This window comes from Nestor notabilis, unplaced genomic scaffold (genome assembly GCF_000696875.1).
Source record: "Nestor notabilis isolate BGI_N333 unplaced genomic scaffold, ASM69687v1 scaffold649, whole genome shotgun sequence".
Lineage (NCBI taxonomy): Eukaryota > Metazoa > Chordata > Aves > Psittaciformes > Psittacidae > Nestor > Nestor notabilis.
The window spans coordinates 121,719-140,085 of NW_009944809.1; the positions used below are offsets into that span (position 1 = coordinate 121,719).

The window sequence follows — 18,367 nt, forward strand, 5'->3', positions numbered from 1 at the left end:
CTGAGGACCATCTGGGCTTTGGTATAGGGACTCCCTGTTTCACATGCATTGTTTTCCTATTTAATCAGAGAATTTTTATTTTGCTTTATTTTATTTCAGCCATAGCATCCATTTTATGGAAGTTATTCAGATGCTGCCAGAAAGTTCTGCATTGTCATTTACTGTGTTGAAAATCTGACGGTGTACCTGTCGGCCTAAAGTGATCTCAAATGCACAAGGACAAGAAAGTACAGGGCAGGGAAGAAAGTTCACTTATATAATGTTCTCATATATAATCATCTCACATATAATATTCCTTCCTTTACCATTGAGGTTAATGGTATGGCTTAGAGGACTCTGGTCAGTCCTGTGGCCTCTGTCTTGCACTTTTTCTAGAGCATGTGTAACACTGTGTGAGGCTCTGTATGCACCCACTGCTCTGCTTACCCTGTAAAGACTGCTGTAAATGACCTGTGCCAATTTTTCTTCTAGGTCTCCCATCATCCACCAGTGTCAGCTTTTCATGTCAGCAATAGGAAGGATGGATTCTGCATTACTGGCAGCATTCTAGCTAGGTCCAAGTTTTATGGTAAGGCATTAAGCCTAGGCATCTTCCAGGTCATATCATGGCATTGGTTTTGGTTTGTCTTTCAATCACTCCTGAGTGTACTGAGAGTTAAGAACAAAGAAATGTGTAAGAGATCAACCACCATAATTGCTTCTCTTGTCTCTTTTGGGTTTTCCCTATTTGTGCCATTTCAGTGGGAGATCACACTGATGTTAAATAAATAAATCGGATAAAAAAATCAAATAGGTTTAAAAACCTGGTTTTCAGAAAGCAAATGTTCCTGAAAATGTACGGGCAATTGGTTGTCAGACTGCTTTGCATATGCTTATGGATGAGTCATTTTATAGCTACCAGATGATCCAACTGACCTTTGCAAGTGTCTCTGTATAAATAAAACAATTTATCCAGCTCCCAGATTTATGACAGTTGAACCCTAGAGCTTCAAAATGTCCTGGAATCTTCTAATCTCAGTGGAGACAACACAGCTGCAGGCCGTGAAACAGTGTTGCTATTTGAAATAGCTATTTTGTTTAGACAAACACCTCTTCAGTACTATCCTCTGGTAAACGTGTTTGCTGAAACACTTGTAAATTGTCATTGCTGTCCTGGCAGTTTTATTTGCTATATGGGATTGTCGTGGTACAATACACAATCGGAAAAGCTGTGAGCACAAAGGGACCTGAAAAACTTCTAAGCACTTTATTGCTTTATGCTTAATGACTTATTTAATCTCTTGGCCTTTCTGCAACAGGGGTTAAACACCAAAGCAAATATAAGCCATATAGCAGGGAGTTTATTAGAACTGCCTGCCCCCGACAATAAGTGATTTGCAGGGTCCTGAAGAATTAGCATTTCATATCTGTTCTTTCATTAGTCATCTACATTTAAAAGGAAATGTTTATCTAAAGTAGGATGAGTAACTAAGTGGGAAATGCATTTTTTAATAGAAATGTATTTGTTCTTTTAAATTCTAGGTAACTCACTTTCTGCACTGTTGGATGGGAAAGCAAAGCTTATGTTTCTAAACAGGGGGGAAGACTATATAATTACTATGCCATATGCCCACTGTAAAGGTAAGTTATGACTGTTCAAACAAGAAGCAAATAGAAAGAATAATACAATGGTATCTTACTGACTAACAGTGCACTGGCTCTCTTCTTCCCTCCCATATACCAGGCTCCACAGGGACTGATAATTCCAGGGAGCAGTTGCTCCACTCGAGTCATAGCGCTCAGCAGAAGACTGGTGATCCTCACAGAAGTCTGTTTGATTTGTCTGTGCAGAGCTGAGGACAAAATTAGGCTAATCTAAGTTAGTTTTAACACTATGTAGAAACAAAAAAATACAGCATATATGCTCTACAGATAAAGTGAAGATTGAAAGAATATGAGAACATTTCTGAGATTCTGAGGATAAAAAGGTTTTCTAATATTAATACTGAAATTGTTTTATGTATTTTTGGCCTTTTAAGAATAAAGGAAATTCCTGCCTTCTCTTCTGATTTCTTTATTACTCTAATCATGATATTTCTCAGTGTATGAGCTGCCTCAGTGAGGCTGATACCTGTTACCACGTGGCTTTGCTCTGCTGAGCTGAGTGTGCACTGTGACTAAGGAGTGACTGTGATTGATTGCTGTAACTTTGCCTGTCTCCTTAGGAAGTTAAGTGCTGGTGGCATTTCAACCACAGTGATAAAATCACTCCCTGAGCACTTTGATCCATTTTCAGTTTTTGAGTAGTTTTTATTTTGGCATGTTGACCTCTGAATTAATATTTATGGAGGGGCTAGCTAACTGAAAACAGTGGCTTCTGTAAATCACTGCCTCTGTGAACTAGTCTTGTGCACAAATCTTCTTCTTGTCAATTTTTTTGTACTGGAAGTAACCTTTTGAGAAGATGTTAAGCATATGTAAAAAGGAGACCCCTACATAACTGCTAGTTTCTCAGATTCTGCTGAATCCCATTACAGCTCCTCCCTGCCCCATCCACCTTGTGTGAAGCAACTGGGTCTGTTTCAACACTAGTATAATCAAAGTTGCTGGGCACAGCTTTAGTTATTTTTTCTTTCCCACTTTCAGCTTGCCACAGATGCGCTATCAGCACCTGTGAGTCAAGCTACTTCCTAGCTGGTGTAATAAATGGAGAATATGGATGAGGGGGACGATTCTTCATGCTTATGGTAAAAAGACATTTTCTACAAACTTTGGTTTCTGTCTTTTCAAAACTTCAAGCCAAGCAGGAAATTTCACAGTATGTCAGTGAGAGCCACTGTGAGCTGAGAAAGCAGATTGCTTCCATCGGAGCCTCCCTTAAATCCCGTTTTTCCCTTTCAGGACTTTTGTATGGTACCATGACAATGGAGCTTGGAGGGAAAGTTACCATCGACTGTGAGAAAACTAACCACAGGGCAGAACTGGAATTCAAGCTAAAGGTAAGAGACATTCTGGCCCCAATTTTGAGCGTGTCTCAGGCTTGCCCCTGCACTCTGGGCAAGGTTTGTTCATACACGTATCACTTATGTACCAGCAATGTATTCATGCACCATGGGGTGGCGTACCAGAGAGGAGGCATGATTCTGCAGTCAGTTTTGCCTAGCACAACTGATTAGAATGGAGGAAGCCCAAGTTTTACACATGACTTGTTCACTACCAGCCAGCTGACTCCTGGCCAAACTCTGTTCTGAATGTTTGGCAATGACAGTGTGGATTCTGTTTAGGAAGGTACAATTATTTTTGCTTGCAAAATAGGAACCACTTTGAGGCAAGTTAGGATGTGGATCGTCTGTGTAGCTCTCCAGTAGCCATCGCATACATACTCTTATCTTGCAGGTAATGAATGAACTGTACTTTGCGTTTCTCAAGGCTACAGCACCTTGCCTTGATGATGGGGTAAGAGCTGATTTTCAGGCAGTTAATTTTGCGTGGCTATCACGCTGGCAAGCTGCACTGTCATTGCCTTGTACTGACTTGATCAAGAAGCTGTTCCCTCCCCTAGAAAGCCTGGTGACGCAAATCTATGGTATGCAGATAAAAAGGAGACATCTGTAAGCATTCCTTTTGTTATATGTATTAAAATTTGGGAGGGGAAGCGATGCCCTGTAACTTTTATTGTACAGTTAACTTGCTTTTTAAGCAACATCCATTTCTTTTCTGTTCCAACAAATAATTCCTTGCCTGGGCATAAAATAAAAGACGGAAGAACTGTGAACGTGCAGGACTTTAAAGCTGCAACCTTAGCCAACATAAATGTGAGAGATTACTGGAGTTAGTGGAGTCTTTTTAGACTTTTTTCTGTTTTTCTATGTTTTGCTGTGGGCAATAATAATTTTCTGTCTTTATTTGCCCTTACAAAGTGAACTGTTGCCTCATGTGCTTCCTTGACGTTTGTGTATACTTGTCTTTAAAGCCTGTTCTTCCCATAGGCCTGATGTACTGTGTTGGGGCCAATGGAGTATTTTCCTGACTTCAGTCAGTGTTATCTCAAACCTACAAACACGTTGGAGCTTAAAATGCAGACCCTCCTTTTCTGGCTTGAAAACAATACACTTAGTCCCAACATGACCTAGAAAGGTCCCTGTGGCTTAATTCTGTGTACTGCTTTGAATGTGTCTTAGCCACCTTTTTTAGTAGAACTGTGAGAAGTTAAAGGTAAAGCCCATAACTTTGTTATTAATTTGGGTATGTACCCATTCTCTGCTGGATTGCATACCTTGATCCTTGAGATACTCATGGTTTTTTTTCCATGGGTGTGTTGGGAAATCTGGTTCTATATTGTTATCAAAAAAAAAAGGTTCCTCTGCACAAACATTGTTGGAAAGTAACTGCTAAAATGTCTGAAGAAATGTGGTGTGATCTGAATGGAAGAGCTGGTCACTCTATCACTGCTGTTTCCTGTATTTGGCAGGAGGAGGTGAGGGGAATTTTCTATTGTTCTGGGAATCTTTCCCCTGACTCTGGAAATACCCTTTTCGGTTTTTTTGTTTGCCGCTGACAAAAGCTTCTTCACACTGGAACCTTCACACAGATGCAGCCATCAGTAGTGCCACACTGCTGTTGCTTTTCTTGTAAGCAGGAGATGTCACCAACTGCATTAGTGCTGCTCCTTTTCTTTGGACAAGCCTGCAAGTGTAAGCGTGCAAACTGTAATGTGATTCAGACAATGAGAAGGGCTTGCCAATGTCCATTGTCTAGCTGACAATAAGTGGATCTGCAATGAAGGCAAGGTCTTGCACTGCTGAATGTTAATACATCTGAAGGCTTATCTCTCTTCCTGAGCTCCTACAGTGATTTTGACACTGTAAGCAAAAGGAGAAGGGTACAATGCCAGACAGTCAAAATCCATGTTAGGATTCCTTCTGCCTTTTACCACAAATAGTGGAAATCAAGCAGGTTGCACTTTCCTCCCCTCCTGCTGCATCGCTGTGTTTGGCTGCCTTCTATTTCTCACCAGACTGATCATATTTTCTACTTCTATTGTCCCCTGACAGCCCTTCTTCAGTGGCAGCACGAGCATTAATCAAATCTCTGGGAAGATTAAATCAGGAGAAGAAGTGTTAGCGAGTCTCAACGGACACTGGGTAACGTGATAATCAAAGTTGCTGGTGGTTCAAGTGTGCGTGGCAGCAGGGTGTGTGTGAGATCTGGCAGCCCCTGGCAGGCTCCCTGCGTGGGAGCTGCAGATGGCCCATGTCCTACCTCTTCCTGACATCCCCAGGGACTGTGGGAGAGCAGAGCTTTCCAGCCACATCTCTCAAGGTCATTTACGCTTTAAAAGTCCCATCCACTTGCAGTGTGAGTAACACTTGCACTCCCAGAGCCTGGGCCAAAGCTGGGAACGGCAAGGAGGGTTTCCGTCAGAGACAGTGGCTCTGTATTTAGGATCCCAGGCTTAGGACAAGTTCTGATGGCAGGAGACATAGTGTGTCTTATGTGTGACTGTGAAAATCATGAGGCTTCCTTTTGTCTTGATGCATTCAATACTTCCCCAGCTACAGCAGTATCAGGGAAGAACTTCACAGGGGTTTACATGGATTATTTTCACAGCTAAACCTTTATGATAGAAGACAGTTATTCTTCTGTTCATGACGTAAAGGACAGAGTGAGGGTCGATCTGTATGGGCAGCTTAGACCAGTCAGTAGAGCAACTAGCACCTTTGCACACCTAGCACCCACAAGTGAATCACTCGAAGACATCCTTAAGCTGAAATCCAGCAAGAATAAAGTTGCATGGTAAAGAATCTGGTCTAGAGGTTTGGTTGGGAACTCCTGGTAACCAGCGCAAAAGCAGTAAGCACTGGCTTTGGGCTGGACACTTCAGTATTTATCTCAGCTACATTGACACCTTCATTATAGTTGACCTGTGCTCCCTTTCTGGTCCACAGAAATTGTGACTTCTGAGACAAGATTTGTCTCATCCTAAAGAAGGTATTTAAAGTAGGTCAGGTGAAATGTGCCTTGATAAAGCCATTTCTACAGTGAGGTCCTAACCATGGTGTAGTCTTTGGTACTGAACTCCTCCCCAGAGATAATCTTTCTTTTTACATAAAAAGCTAATGACCATTTTGAAATGCAGAGAAATGCCCTTTCTAGGCATATAGAAGAAGATTTGCTCCTTGTGCCTGGCTAGCTTTTCCATTCCAAGCTCCCTTTCCGCAGGATAAGCCTTGGCAATTGTGAGTGGGTGCTGGGCTGTGGAGTACCTAGTCTGCAGTGGGTCCTGTGAACACCGTCCACAAGAGCATGTAATTGAGTGGCTCCCTGGGGCACCGAGCCAAAGGGCTATGTGCTGCTCAGCTTCCGGTCTGCTGTGTTTGGCTTTTATCAGCCTGAAAGTAATTTATTCCTCCCTTGTTCTTTGTGTTGGTTGTTTGTGGTGCACAAAATTCGAATGATGTATAAAAGAAGTTAAATGACTTTGAAAGGATGGCTCCGTAAGCCGCTGCCTGCAGTTGCATGCTGTAAATAGAATAGCTGCTGTGCAGCAGCAGTGGTAGGGATGTTGTTTGTTCTTCTCCTTCCCCACTGAGAATATTGGTCTGGTCTCCTGAGCTCTGCAGGCTTTTCTTTGTCCCATCCGGCTTCCTGACAGCTGACCTGTGACCTGAGAGAATTTCCCAACAAAAATGCTCACAACTGAAAGGCTTATTCTCTGCCTCGGGACCTGAAAACCCACCTGAATAAAGAAGGGAAGCAAATGCCAATGATACTCAGCCCCAGGATCAAAGCAGCAGCTAAAGGCTTGTATATATGCCCCTTAGAGATGCATGTAGTGAAGTTTGGTAATGCCTCTCTGGCACCTCCTGTCCATAGCTGGGGTCTCTTGGGGACCTGAGATCTGCCCTGGAACTGGCACCTTAGGACATGGCAGAGGAAGTTCTTAGGGAGACTTTGAGGAAGGATGAGTGTCCCTTACGGCTGAAGGAATTTCACAGCTGAAGATGTGGGAAGTTGACTTTGAGACGTGCATCAGGGACTGTGGCAGGGGAAGTAATGCAGCAGCTGGGATGCAAAGAAATTAGGCAGCAACAGGTAAAGCCAGTAGCCATGACCTAGAAAAGGTTTGCGTGATACTCATATCATGTCCAGGCAGCTGAATGGCACCAGTTGCACATGCTGTTTCAGCAGCTGTAATCGTCTCGTTCATTCCACTCACAGTCAGCAGCATGCTCTTCACTATATGCTCTGTAAACTACCTGGTCTGGCTCTGAGGCATTTCTGCCTCAGTGAGCAAGACTGGGAAGCAGTGTAGTTGAGCAGGGACACAGCAATATTGTGTAGCCAGCCTCACACCAGAAAAGTGCTGCTTAATAGTTGGTCGCCAAGTAAACTAGCAAAGAATAAGGACGAAAGACCCCTGGGCATTTTGAAGTACTAAGTGAAAATCAGGAGCAATACTAGAAAAGCCTGGCTGAACTGAAAGTAAAAAAAGAAGAAAAAAATGTGAAAGAGTATCTCAGCTTTAGCTCTCCTTTCTAGAGAGGCTGGTATTTCAGTAGGCTTTGCATGTGATTTCAGCACTGAGGAATAGAAGATAGACTAGAAAAGGAGCTAGGGCTCTTGTTCATATGTGCTGGCTGGTGCCTGGGAGGATCAGTGGGGAAAGAAGATTATCCTAGGACTTCTTTGCATACCCTTGTCTGGGGACAAGACTAGCAGAAGGGACCAGATCTCTCTCTAATTCTCCTCTGATTAATTCAGCTGGTATTTACAGGAATAAATCATTTTAGAAACTTTCAGGCAGTGCTCAGTGAGATTTAATGGGGTAGAGAGGACAGAAGCTTTCTAAGCAAGCCCCTGTCCCTGATCATCGTCCGGAAGCAGCTTCCATTTGTCAGGATTATTTTCTGCTGTGTGTTTCTGATTGTCATTAACCTTTTCACTTAATTTTTCTTCTCAGGATGGGGAAGTGCATATAAATGAGCTGAAAAATGGGAACGTGGAAATGTTCTGGAACCCAACCAGTGAAGTACGAAGGCAGAGACTGAAGCGCCATATTGTGCTGTTTGAGGAGCAGATGGACTTTGAGTCAGAGAGGTAAGGAGCTCTAGGAACATCTCGCTGGAAGTGAGAAGGCTTCAACTCCTCAGCACAGTCCTGGAAGGGCAGCGTCCTGCTTTGCCTGCACATATTACCCAGCCATCTACCTGGGTTTTTTTTTTCCAGTTTATTAACTCTGGGGTATTTCCATAAAGTATAGCTCTGAAATACCAAGGAGCTGGGCTGAGAAATAGTGGAGGCTACATTTTATCTGCTAAAATAACAAGTCTCCCTGGACTGCACAGATGATTGCAAACAGAATCTTTCTAACTGCTGGAACATTTTATGGAAGGGCAAGATGTCCATCTGAGGTTGGATGTCTTGTAAAGAAGGGTTGTTTCAACCACAGGTTCCTAAACTAGATGCAGGAATCATGTGGAAAGCCCTGGCATGAGCAGAGCAGTAGTTTGAACCACATAACAGGATTTTATGAGAGAATGTAATTAAAAATATGTTTAACCCTGCCTCATAATCTCAGATGAGATCTCCAATGAAGTCTGCACCAGGTTTTTTAGGGTAATCTAGATTACCTATAAATATAGTCCTGGCACAATACTTAGGAAATGGAAGGAATGACTGCATGATGCAGTGAGTGTCCCCAGGCCAGTTCTGGAGCAAGAACAGCTAGAGAAACATCATGTGGCACTGACTTCAAACCAACTAGTCCTGCCATCTCACCAATATGGCTAGCGAGTTCCAGCTAGCATCCTAAGCCAATACATGCAGTTTCCTGCCTGGCTCTGCATTACATTGATCACTTCTCTGTGGGCATCTAATTTTGGTGTTGCATTAAATCATACTAAGAAGATTGCACTTTTTATGGGTAAAGAAAGGGATTTCATGAAAATAAAAACACAGGAACATTTAATTTGTTCTGGCCAGCAGTGGACGTTATGGGCAATAAAGTCTGTATTTGTAACTTATATTCATGTAGTTGCCACAGAGCAGAGCAGACTGCAGCATGTGTCTCTGTTAATCATCTAACAAGATTCTTTTAAAGGAGATGAGAAATCTTGGTCTTCTGGTCTTCTCTATTTACCACAGTACTACCAGAGCTGAATCCCTTTGTCACAGCAGAGATCAGTAATGATATGTGCATCCAGGGGAAGGAGGCAAATGGAATAAATCTGAAGATCCCTAACAGACATTGCACTGAGCTCTTTATTATGCTGGCAGTTGCATGAATAAATTACCATCTAATTCAGGTTATGTTCTTCCTGAATTGCTTAGTCTTTCCTGCAGTGCTGAAAATCACCTGTCTTCACAAGTGCTGAAGAATCTCAGACCCTCATATCATTATGCAGCTCACCATGGAGGGTCTTCTTGTCTGACACATGCAGATCTTGATGGAGTAATTTTCCCATGTCAGATGATTTTGTGCATGTCCCTCTGAGGTTCTTAGAATTAGAGGACTCTCTCTTTACACCACCTCATTCCTTAGGACTGACTTTTTACATCATCACAGTATTTTCGCAGGCTGTTACTTTCACTCCTCCCTCCCCCACCCCCATCACACTGAGATTAAACTGAGTTTCCTGCCTTTGTTTCTGGAGAAAAGATCCATACACAGGAAAATGGGAGTGACTTGTCAAAAAGGACAGGAAAGTGTTCCTCTGCCTTCAGCTAATTATCTAAGAGACTGCTTTTTTGGAAGTGTTGTATTAACCTATGATGATAGAAATGAAAGCATTGGTATCCTTTTTAAGTTAAGAGTTTCACAGCAAGCTCCAAATTAAATGCAGTAATTTATTCATCTTCTAAATGGAGGACTGATGTTTTGTGGAGCTGGGAATACTGGAACAGCCTTGACCTCTGGTGTCTATTCTAACTGCTAAACCACTGGGTAATGCTTTGGGAGGGCTAGCTGCTAATCTCGGAGTACTTCCAGTCTGAAATGAAGATTAGAGTGCTCTGATTAGAAGAACTGTGGAGAGGCCTATCACAGCTCGGCTGTAGTGAAAAAAAAAAAAAAGTAATGATTTTTCTTGTGTAAAAACTAGATTCTCTCCTCTGGGCAGAGGCTTAGTGAGACACCATGTAACAGATCATGTATCTTTTAGCAGCTGAAAACAAGTGATAGTGAAAGCCTGTCTTCGCGTTGCAGTTTGTGAGCACACGTACATCTCCATTTCTTGCAGACTGCATTAGCTTCCTACCGACCTGGTTGCTAATCCAATATAGAAGTGCAACATTGCATGTGCAGCTGCAAGCCATGCACATGAATTAGTTTTCCAGAGCTTCTAAACTTCAGATACAAAGCCTGTGTTTCAAGGGTGGACATTAATACAAAGTCTCCAAAACGTAAGTGATCGAAAGGGCGAGGAAGATCACAAACTTTCCATTATAGATCAGTTACTTCTGAAGAGGCCACTGACCGCAATGAATTGAGTATAGCTGTCTTGTAACACAGACAGCATTGAAGATTTTAATGAACATTGCAGGTGCTGTTATCTAAGGGAAAGTTCCCCTGTTCTTCAGCGGATCATTGTATACAGCGTTCAGTGTTGCCATTCTTATAACGTTCCTTCAATTTACAGTTCCTCTGGAGTATCAATAGACCAGAAAAGTGTCAAATCTAAGGTTTGAGCTGGCAGAATGCATTGTTGGTTTTAAGGTGGTTTAACTTGCTTCCCTGTTTATTCCTAGGCTTTGGCAGCACGTTACCAGTGCAATAAACAAAGGTGATCAAAACAGGGCAACGCAGGAAAAATTTGTGCTAGAAGAAGAGCAGAGGAATGCAGCCCGGGAGCGGAGGGAGAATGGCACAGAATGGAAACCGCTGCTCTTCCAGCACGACCCCACTACTAACGAATGGCGCTACAAATACGAGGAGTGAGTGGTGGGGTGGCAATTGTGAACAGGCCTCGCTGCTTGAGTCCCCAGGGGGGTGCAAAGCAAGGTTACAGACCTGCAGTTCCAGTCCTGTCATTCCCCAAACTATGCCTTGGCTTGCTCTGAGTTCTATGTCACTATTAGAATACATATTGCTGTTACTAATCGGGAATAGCTGGAAACGAGGGCTTGGCAATGGAAAATCTGCTATGCCATTGGTAGAAATCCCTATTGCTGCAATCAAGCATGGAATCATTTTGCAGAGATTTTCTGTGCTGTACAAGCAGAGCTGACAACTGTCTCTTCTCCTCTGGCAAGAAGGGTGAAGCCTCTGGAGACTGAACCCCCCTCATGCATTGCTAGGAACCATGAATGTAGGGGGAAGTATCTGTTAGTTCTCACTCTGCACCTGTGGAAACTCAGATTACTGTCAGAGATGGGCGCCTGCCCTGCTGCATGCAGAATTAGTGTACTGCTCATAACACACCTGGTTTGGGATTCTTGCTTTTCTGATGCTTTTTTCCTTTGACTTCAAAAGCTTAAGACCTTGGGATCCTTTGAACGACATTGCCCAATTTGAGAAGAATGGAATACTTCAGACCATGGAAAGACAGTTATCCACAAGGATGTCAAACCACAAAACAACATGCATAAACAATCAAATTACACGGCACAAGGTAAAGAGCCCGGTTTAGGGAATAGAATATTCTTTATGATTGTTGAGATACACAGCCCTTTTCTGCAGCATTTTCACGTAATCACAGCATAGGCTGAAAGGTTTAGTTTGGGATAATATAGCTTATGACTCTAAATCTGCAATATTATACTATTGTTAACTCCAAATAATTACAATTCTTGGTTGATGTATCCTAACTGTTTTGGCTTTTCTTTTTTTCCACCCATGTTAGTGACAGTGACTCATACTGGGTTTTGCCCATGACTGAGCTGAACTTCACTGTTCAGTGTTTCCAAAGCAGAAAACTTCCCATAGTGAGGGTGTGAGAAAGGTTTTGGAGTACACAGCTGAGATCCTGCAACTTTAGTTTTGGTCTTTGCCATCACTTCCTCTTAGGCAAGACAAGAAACCTCTCTCTGTCCTTCAGGGATTAAACATTGCATTAATGAACAATGCATGTTCATTAAACATTGCATTCATCTTTGGAGTAATGTATGTCATTCATGAAACATTTTGTAAATGCAGAAGTGCATAGCCTAGATTACAGTGAAGAACTCACATCTTACTGTGTACATAGATTTTTCTTTTATAATACCCCAAATCTGAATGTCTCTGAAACAATGGCAAAGTCGAGGTTCATAACTGCTTTTCGATCCTCCAGTGAAAAGTTTGAATTAATGTGTTTGGTTTACCCATCTGAGAGGTAGGGAGAAACTTTCCAAAGTGCATCAAGAAGTTGGGCATAAAAGTTCTGTGATGTTTAAATACTTCAGGCACCATCTGAAAAATCTTCCAAAGGAAATTTTATTCTATATTTTTATTCTTTTTGTTCTTTCTCTTATGTATCTGGTTGGTAGATGTACAAATCAGCAAGAAAACTATAAAGTTCATCACTAGTATGTGTCAGTTAAAGCTACAAATATAATTTGTATGGGGTGTCTTAGGGATGTTATCATTTGAGGAAATGCTTCTGTACAGGACATAAAATACCCCTAAGTAGCTGCCAGGAGTCCAGCTACTAGGAGTTGCTGAGAAAGCAGTCAAACTTTGCAACTTCACAGGTATTTCCCAGCACCCCCAATTATTTTGTTTAAAGCCAAACACAAGAGTCTTCGATTTGACAGTGACTGAGTCTCTTTTAATCCCTGTTTTATCCAGAGGTCTGCCAAAGACTGCAGGCGCCGCAAAACCAGTGACCAGCCATCCAACCACAGCCAGAACACAGAGAGTAGCTGTTCGACACCTGAGTCGGTGCAGGAATTCTCAGATGATGACGGCAAGTATTTGGGTATCACTGGGTCAGGCTTTAATGTTGTTCCCTCAGAACCTTATTCCTAATGCCAGCCCTGGGACATTTCCTGGCCCTGTTAATACTGTGGGCCCAGTAGCCCACAGGCAAACACAAAAAATGTTTTGTTCTCTGTACCTACTGCTTCTCTTTCTGCCTTACACTATCCATGCTAACAAGGGTTTCCCAGCTCCTGGTAAAAAACATGTTGGAAAAACACACTGACATTCCAGTCAACAGACAGGAAGCAGGCCTAGTTTCTCATTCCCTTTTCCCAGCCTTTGTTGGGGGTGACTTTGAATGTTTCAGAGATGGGGACAGGTGTGAGTACTTCATTCTCCTCCCCTCAGCTAGGGAGCATGCTGCAAAAATTGTTTTCTGAGAGCCAAAAAAGCCCTTAGCGGTGTCACAGGACGTGTTCCACTGAGTTGGGTCTTCAGGGTCAAAGATCCTGTCCCCTGTGTCCTTCTCCCCATGTTTACTTCTGAAAGTGTCCCTCCTGGCTGTGTCAGTTTGATCACAGCTAGCCATTTGCTGGGTGAACCAGAGTTGGTGATGCAAAACAATGTCCTTCAATACTTTGCCGCAGGGTTTGAAAGCCTGTGCGCTCAGTGCGGGAAAGAAATGAATCACCTGAAGGAAATTCATTCAGCCGTCTTATCCCTACAGAGAGCTCAACAGGACATACACAGGTAACCAATTTATCTCATCAAATCAATGATCTTAATGAGCTAAAAGTAGCTTGTGGCATTTAACTCCTCCACTGCCACCTTATCAGCTGCAGGGGTGTTTGCCATAATGGCAAACCCACCCCCTACTTGAAACAATGAGGAAATCTCTTCCTCATAAAGACTCTTTATGGGGCAGAAACCACCACCTCAGCATCTCTTGGCACTCCCGACTGCAAAACAGCTGCAGAAGTTGGGAGGGGCTGAGCCAGGTCCTGGCTCTGAATAGATCTCTGCCAAGCAAGAGAGCATGGGGTCTTCCTTCTCATAAAGTATGTTATGAATTTGCTCCATTTGCTGCAGAGATGTAGGCATGTGGCCTGAAAACTGGGCTCCATGGGTGAAAAGCACTGAATTCCTGCTTTTTGTATAAATGGCTAGTTGCTGTCTGAGGAAAGCAGTGAGCACACCTGCTTAACCTACTGCTGGCAAAGGGCTTTGCCCTGCAGACTCCTGTGGGGAGGGCAGAGAAGGTATTAAGTGCTACATCTGCTCCAGGGAGCCCTGCTGATTCCCGTCTGCACGAGGAATAGTATCCAGCCCTCCTGAGGCTTCACTGGAGTGGGATCACTTGAGGCCCGCTGTTTCTGAATGCCAGAGCCATTGGTGACATCTTTAGCTTTCTGCTGCTGCTCTTGGGTGTGGCCAAAGCAAGTTCTTTCATTTGGGAAAGTTAGGGCATAGCTTCGTGAGTGGGGCCGATGTGAAGAGATTTCTTGGGGTTCATGCCCTTACACCTTCTCATGCCATCCAGCATGCTCTGCCTGATCCAGGAGCAGCCACAAGTACTTATCATTCTGTCAAAAAGACGTAAAGTCTGCGGGGCGCAGTGCTGTACCCTTGAGGGTGTCTCTGAAGTACGGGGATCCTTCCTGGTGTGGAAGCTGAGTATGTGCACATGTGTAACTGCACACCTCCCTCTGACACACAAATAAACATGCTGCTTTCTTTTCCAGAAACCTCAGTGCTCTGAACAAGAAGTCCTTCCACAAGAAAGTTTCTTCTGAAAGCTTCCTCCTGGACTCTCGCTGTTGGTTTCTCCTCTGCATCTTTCTTACGTGTCAACTATTCATTAATTATGTCTTCAAATAAAATCACTACGTTTGGCAGCAATAATGATTATTGGCTGCAGGAGGGGGGTCACTCGCGCAAGAAGCCCAGTGAGGCATCAAAGCACTTTAGAACCAACGCAGCAGAGGTGGAAGAAGTTGAAAAACAAGGTTAAAAAGGGACCTAGGAACCTGCAAAACTTTGTTCCTGCAGATTATGTCATTTTTGCCTTTTACATGTACATCTTCAAGGACCTCTTAACCTGTATGGGCCTTAATGCTGAAGCCAAATGTAGCTTTAATTGTGCAATTTGTTTTCTATGTCTTGTCATTTTCTGATGCAATTAATAATTACCCAGCAGTATTGGTACCTTCAAAATGGTAAACACCCCAGCATTTTGAAAAGGTAATGCCAGCTGGGGTCATAGCTGAGTGAGAGAGTGCAGCTGGGGAGCTGTAAAGAACCAATGTCTACGGTGCCTGTCTGGCTGCCTTTGGTCATGGGAGGGAGCACACTTGGTCCAAAACAATCTACCCCCAGGATATTAAGTCATGATCTGTTTTGTCAGCACACACAGAATGGGACCTCAGGATGTGTTTTATTTTCCATTCCACGGAAACTGTAAAGATGCACAATTTCCTAGAGCCATTCCTCTTTAGGTAATGGGAAGTCTATGGTGAAAGCTCCTCGTTTGTTTACAGAGCTGACTGGTGTCCGGGATCAGGCCCATCGAGTGTAGCATCAGACACGCCTGTTCATAAAACCTGGTCACTTATTGTTATTATTTGCTATATGGCTGTTTTATAGTATCACACACTAGCGTTGTAGAGAGGAATCCACTGCCCAAGGAGAGGTGAGGAGAATGGGAACGATGTAGGTGTACATGTGTTTGGTTGTAGGCACATTTATTGTCAAAGGTCAGGAAGGAGGAAGGGTTTTGCCACTGCATTCTTCGACTCTGTTAATAGTCTTCCTATTTTGCACCATTTTTAAAAGATTTGCAATATTTTCTGTAGACTGCGGACAATACTAAGCCTTTCTTTTCTGGCCTGAAGTAGTTCCAAGTGGTAAGTACTGCTATATATACAGCCTTAAAATACTTAGTGGTGGTGCCAGTCTGGGCTATCTTTCAATGTAAATGTTTCCAATTTTTAAGTACATTCCTCGTCAAATTCCCCAGTTAGGGGAACCCTGTGCTTGATATGTTGAAATAAAACTACACACAACTTTCAGTGGCTGTCTATCTGAGAAATAATTTCTGTGTTTGAACTCAAGTTTGTGTTTTATAGTGTTTTACAAGTAAACATCTCTTAGGCCATGCTTTTTTAGAGGAAAAGCTGCAGGAAAAGGTCTTCAAGAATCTCAGACATAGGCTCTAAGTTAGAACGGCATTAGCATTTTGAAACCCTCTGACTCATGTTGGCAGTGGCTTCTAATTGTAGCGACTTCCTCAAAATAGAAAGGAAAGTGGTTGCCTTGATTTTCTTTATTGTACATGTAAATGTACAGACTTATCTTGGGATTAGAAAACCTTTTATATTAAGGAGGTAACTTGATGCTAGAGAACAGATAGTTCCATGGAAAGAACTACATCTCTCTGACATAAACAGACAGAGTAAGAGCTGCTATACAGAAACAAACATTCAAGAGATATAAGATATCAAGAGATATAAGATATAAGATAACAAATAATAACAGGTGAGAGTGACTTTGCTGTTAGCAAAAGTCTCCAGAAAGCCAAAGAGTTCTTCATCCCTGAGGAAGCATCCTTAAAGAACATCAGCGTTCTCGATCCTTGTCAGGTGCCTGAAGGACATCACCCCAGTCACTCCTTGCTGAGGAAGTCTGACCTGTGCCACTTATGGTCTAACACTCCATCAGAGGGGATCCCCCAGCCTCTGCCTGTGAAGGAATGTCCAGCCACTAGTAACATCTGTGTGGCTACGCAGGGTCCCATAGACATCTTGGAAGTGTTTGCTCCTGATGCTGTACAAACAGGTCTGCTGCTTTCCTGCCTAAATCTCCCTTTGAATACTTCAGCATGTCACATCTCTGGCTGTCAGCACAGCCTTCCTCATCACACAGCGCCGTTCTGGACCATGTATTCCAGTTACTGCTTGGAGGCTTGCCTCTGCCGTAGGGACATTTACATCTCTTGGGTGCAAATGTATTCTGGGTTTCAGAAAGTTACTAAAAAATGAAAAATAAATCCCTAAACCCACCTGAACCAAAGAGAAGCAGTGCTGAAGAGGAAGCCTTCAGGAACTTTGCCTTCACTGCAAAGAGAATGCTTGAAATTCTTTGGATCAATTCCATGTTACCAAGCTACACACCCACAGGGATTTCACTGGGTCTTGTTACTGCAGTTAAATAAAACAAATGCAGTTAACATGAGAGGAGCAGTTCAATGAAAGAAACTATTAACCTACATAAACTAATTATGCATCAGTAGAGGAGGAGTTTCCTGCATTTACTGCTGCTGCCGCTGCAGGGAATTAAAAATACTCCAGAAAGGAACAATCTGTAAATCCTTGTGCTATTAATTTTAATCCAATTTCAACATCTGGAGGTGAATGTTCTTACATGCCAGTTACATGCACATGGAGGATGAAAGGCATTCTTGAGGAAAATCATGGTCAGAAATGTCATTCTCTGTTGAAAAGCTGAGAACCCTTTCAGGGCTTTAGAAACGTGGTTTTGCACCTGGTTTGTGCAGGTTTGGAAAAATTCTCCTTCTACCCTTGCACCTCCTTTTCATGACCCATGGGCAGCCAGCCCAATGGCAGCATGTGAGCTTTGGGTGGAGAGACATGAATCAGACCATTTCCTAATGTGGTTTCCTCTTGTTCTTAGTATGTGCAAAACACAGTACTGGAGTTTGCATCTCCTAAGTTATGATGTGGGGCTCCTTGACCCTCATGAGTGGGCAGTGTGCTGTTGGGACACACATTCCCTCTTTGTCTGTCATGGGTTCAGCCGTAACAGTTATTTTTCTCCCTTCTAGTATCTGGTACTGTGCTGGTTTTCAACTTTAGTCTGAGGACAGTGCTGTTCTCGTTAATGTTTTACATGTTTACAGACGTTTTAGTTATTGCTCAGTAGCACTTACCCTGATCAAGGACTTTCCAGTCTCATGCTCTGCCAGTGAGGAGTGGACCAAGAAGCCAGGAGGGAGCGGTGGGGGTGGGACAAAAAGGCCAGGAGGGAGCAGAGACAAGACGCCTGACCCAAACCAGCCAAAGGGGTATTCTATACCACAGCATATAAACAGTATATAAACTGGGGAGAGTTATCCGGAAGGCCCAGATCGCTGCTCAGGTTGGGCTGGGTATCGGTCAGCAGGTGGTGAGCAATTGTGTTGTGTATCACATGTGCCCATTGGGTTTTTTTCCGTTCCCTTTTCAGTTTTATATTCTCTCCTGTTGGTATTTACCTTATTATTATTAGTAGTAGTTCTATATTATACTTTAAGTTACTGAATTGTTCTTATCTCAACCCGTGGGTTTCATTCTTAAGATTCCCTTCCCTATCCGGACAGGCTTAAACCACAACACCTTCCGCTTCTGCAGGAGGGCTCTGAGGCCCGGGGGCGGAGGGCGGGCCCTGTTCGCCACCCCCTCGCCGGCGGCTATAAAGCGGCGGCGGAAGGGCTTGTGGTCGTGCCGAGTGCGGGGTGGAGCGGGCCAGGTGCGGCTATGGCAGCCGGAGGGA

General features: G+C 43.3%; 1 protein-coding gene across 2 annotated transcripts in view; it reads left to right on the forward strand.

Annotated features, from left to right (window-relative positions):
• OSBPL5 (oxysterol binding protein-like 5) overlaps window positions 1-15,882 on the forward strand; it is a 61,231-nt gene extending 45,349 nt beyond the window's left edge. For both annotated transcript variants that reach the window (XM_010022562.1, XM_010022563.1), the window contains 10 exons: window positions 472-568; window positions 1,522-1,620; window positions 2,881-2,978; window positions 5,034-5,123; window positions 7,943-8,079; window positions 10,729-10,914; window positions 11,453-11,591; window positions 12,749-12,878; window positions 13,468-13,570; window positions 14,563-15,882. In XM_010022562.1, the coding sequence (XP_010020864.1) occupies window positions 472-568; window positions 1,522-1,620; window positions 2,881-2,978; window positions 5,034-5,123; window positions 7,943-8,079; window positions 10,729-10,914; window positions 11,453-11,591; window positions 12,749-12,878; window positions 13,468-13,570; window positions 14,563-14,698 (1,215 nt within the window). In that variant the 3' untranslated portion in view covers window positions 14,699-15,882. The remainder of the gene's footprint in view (window positions 1-471; window positions 569-1,521; window positions 1,621-2,880; window positions 2,979-5,033; window positions 5,124-7,942; window positions 8,080-10,728; window positions 10,915-11,452; window positions 11,592-12,748; window positions 12,879-13,467; window positions 13,571-14,562) is intronic.
• Window positions 15,883-18,367: the final 2,485 nt, after the last annotated feature.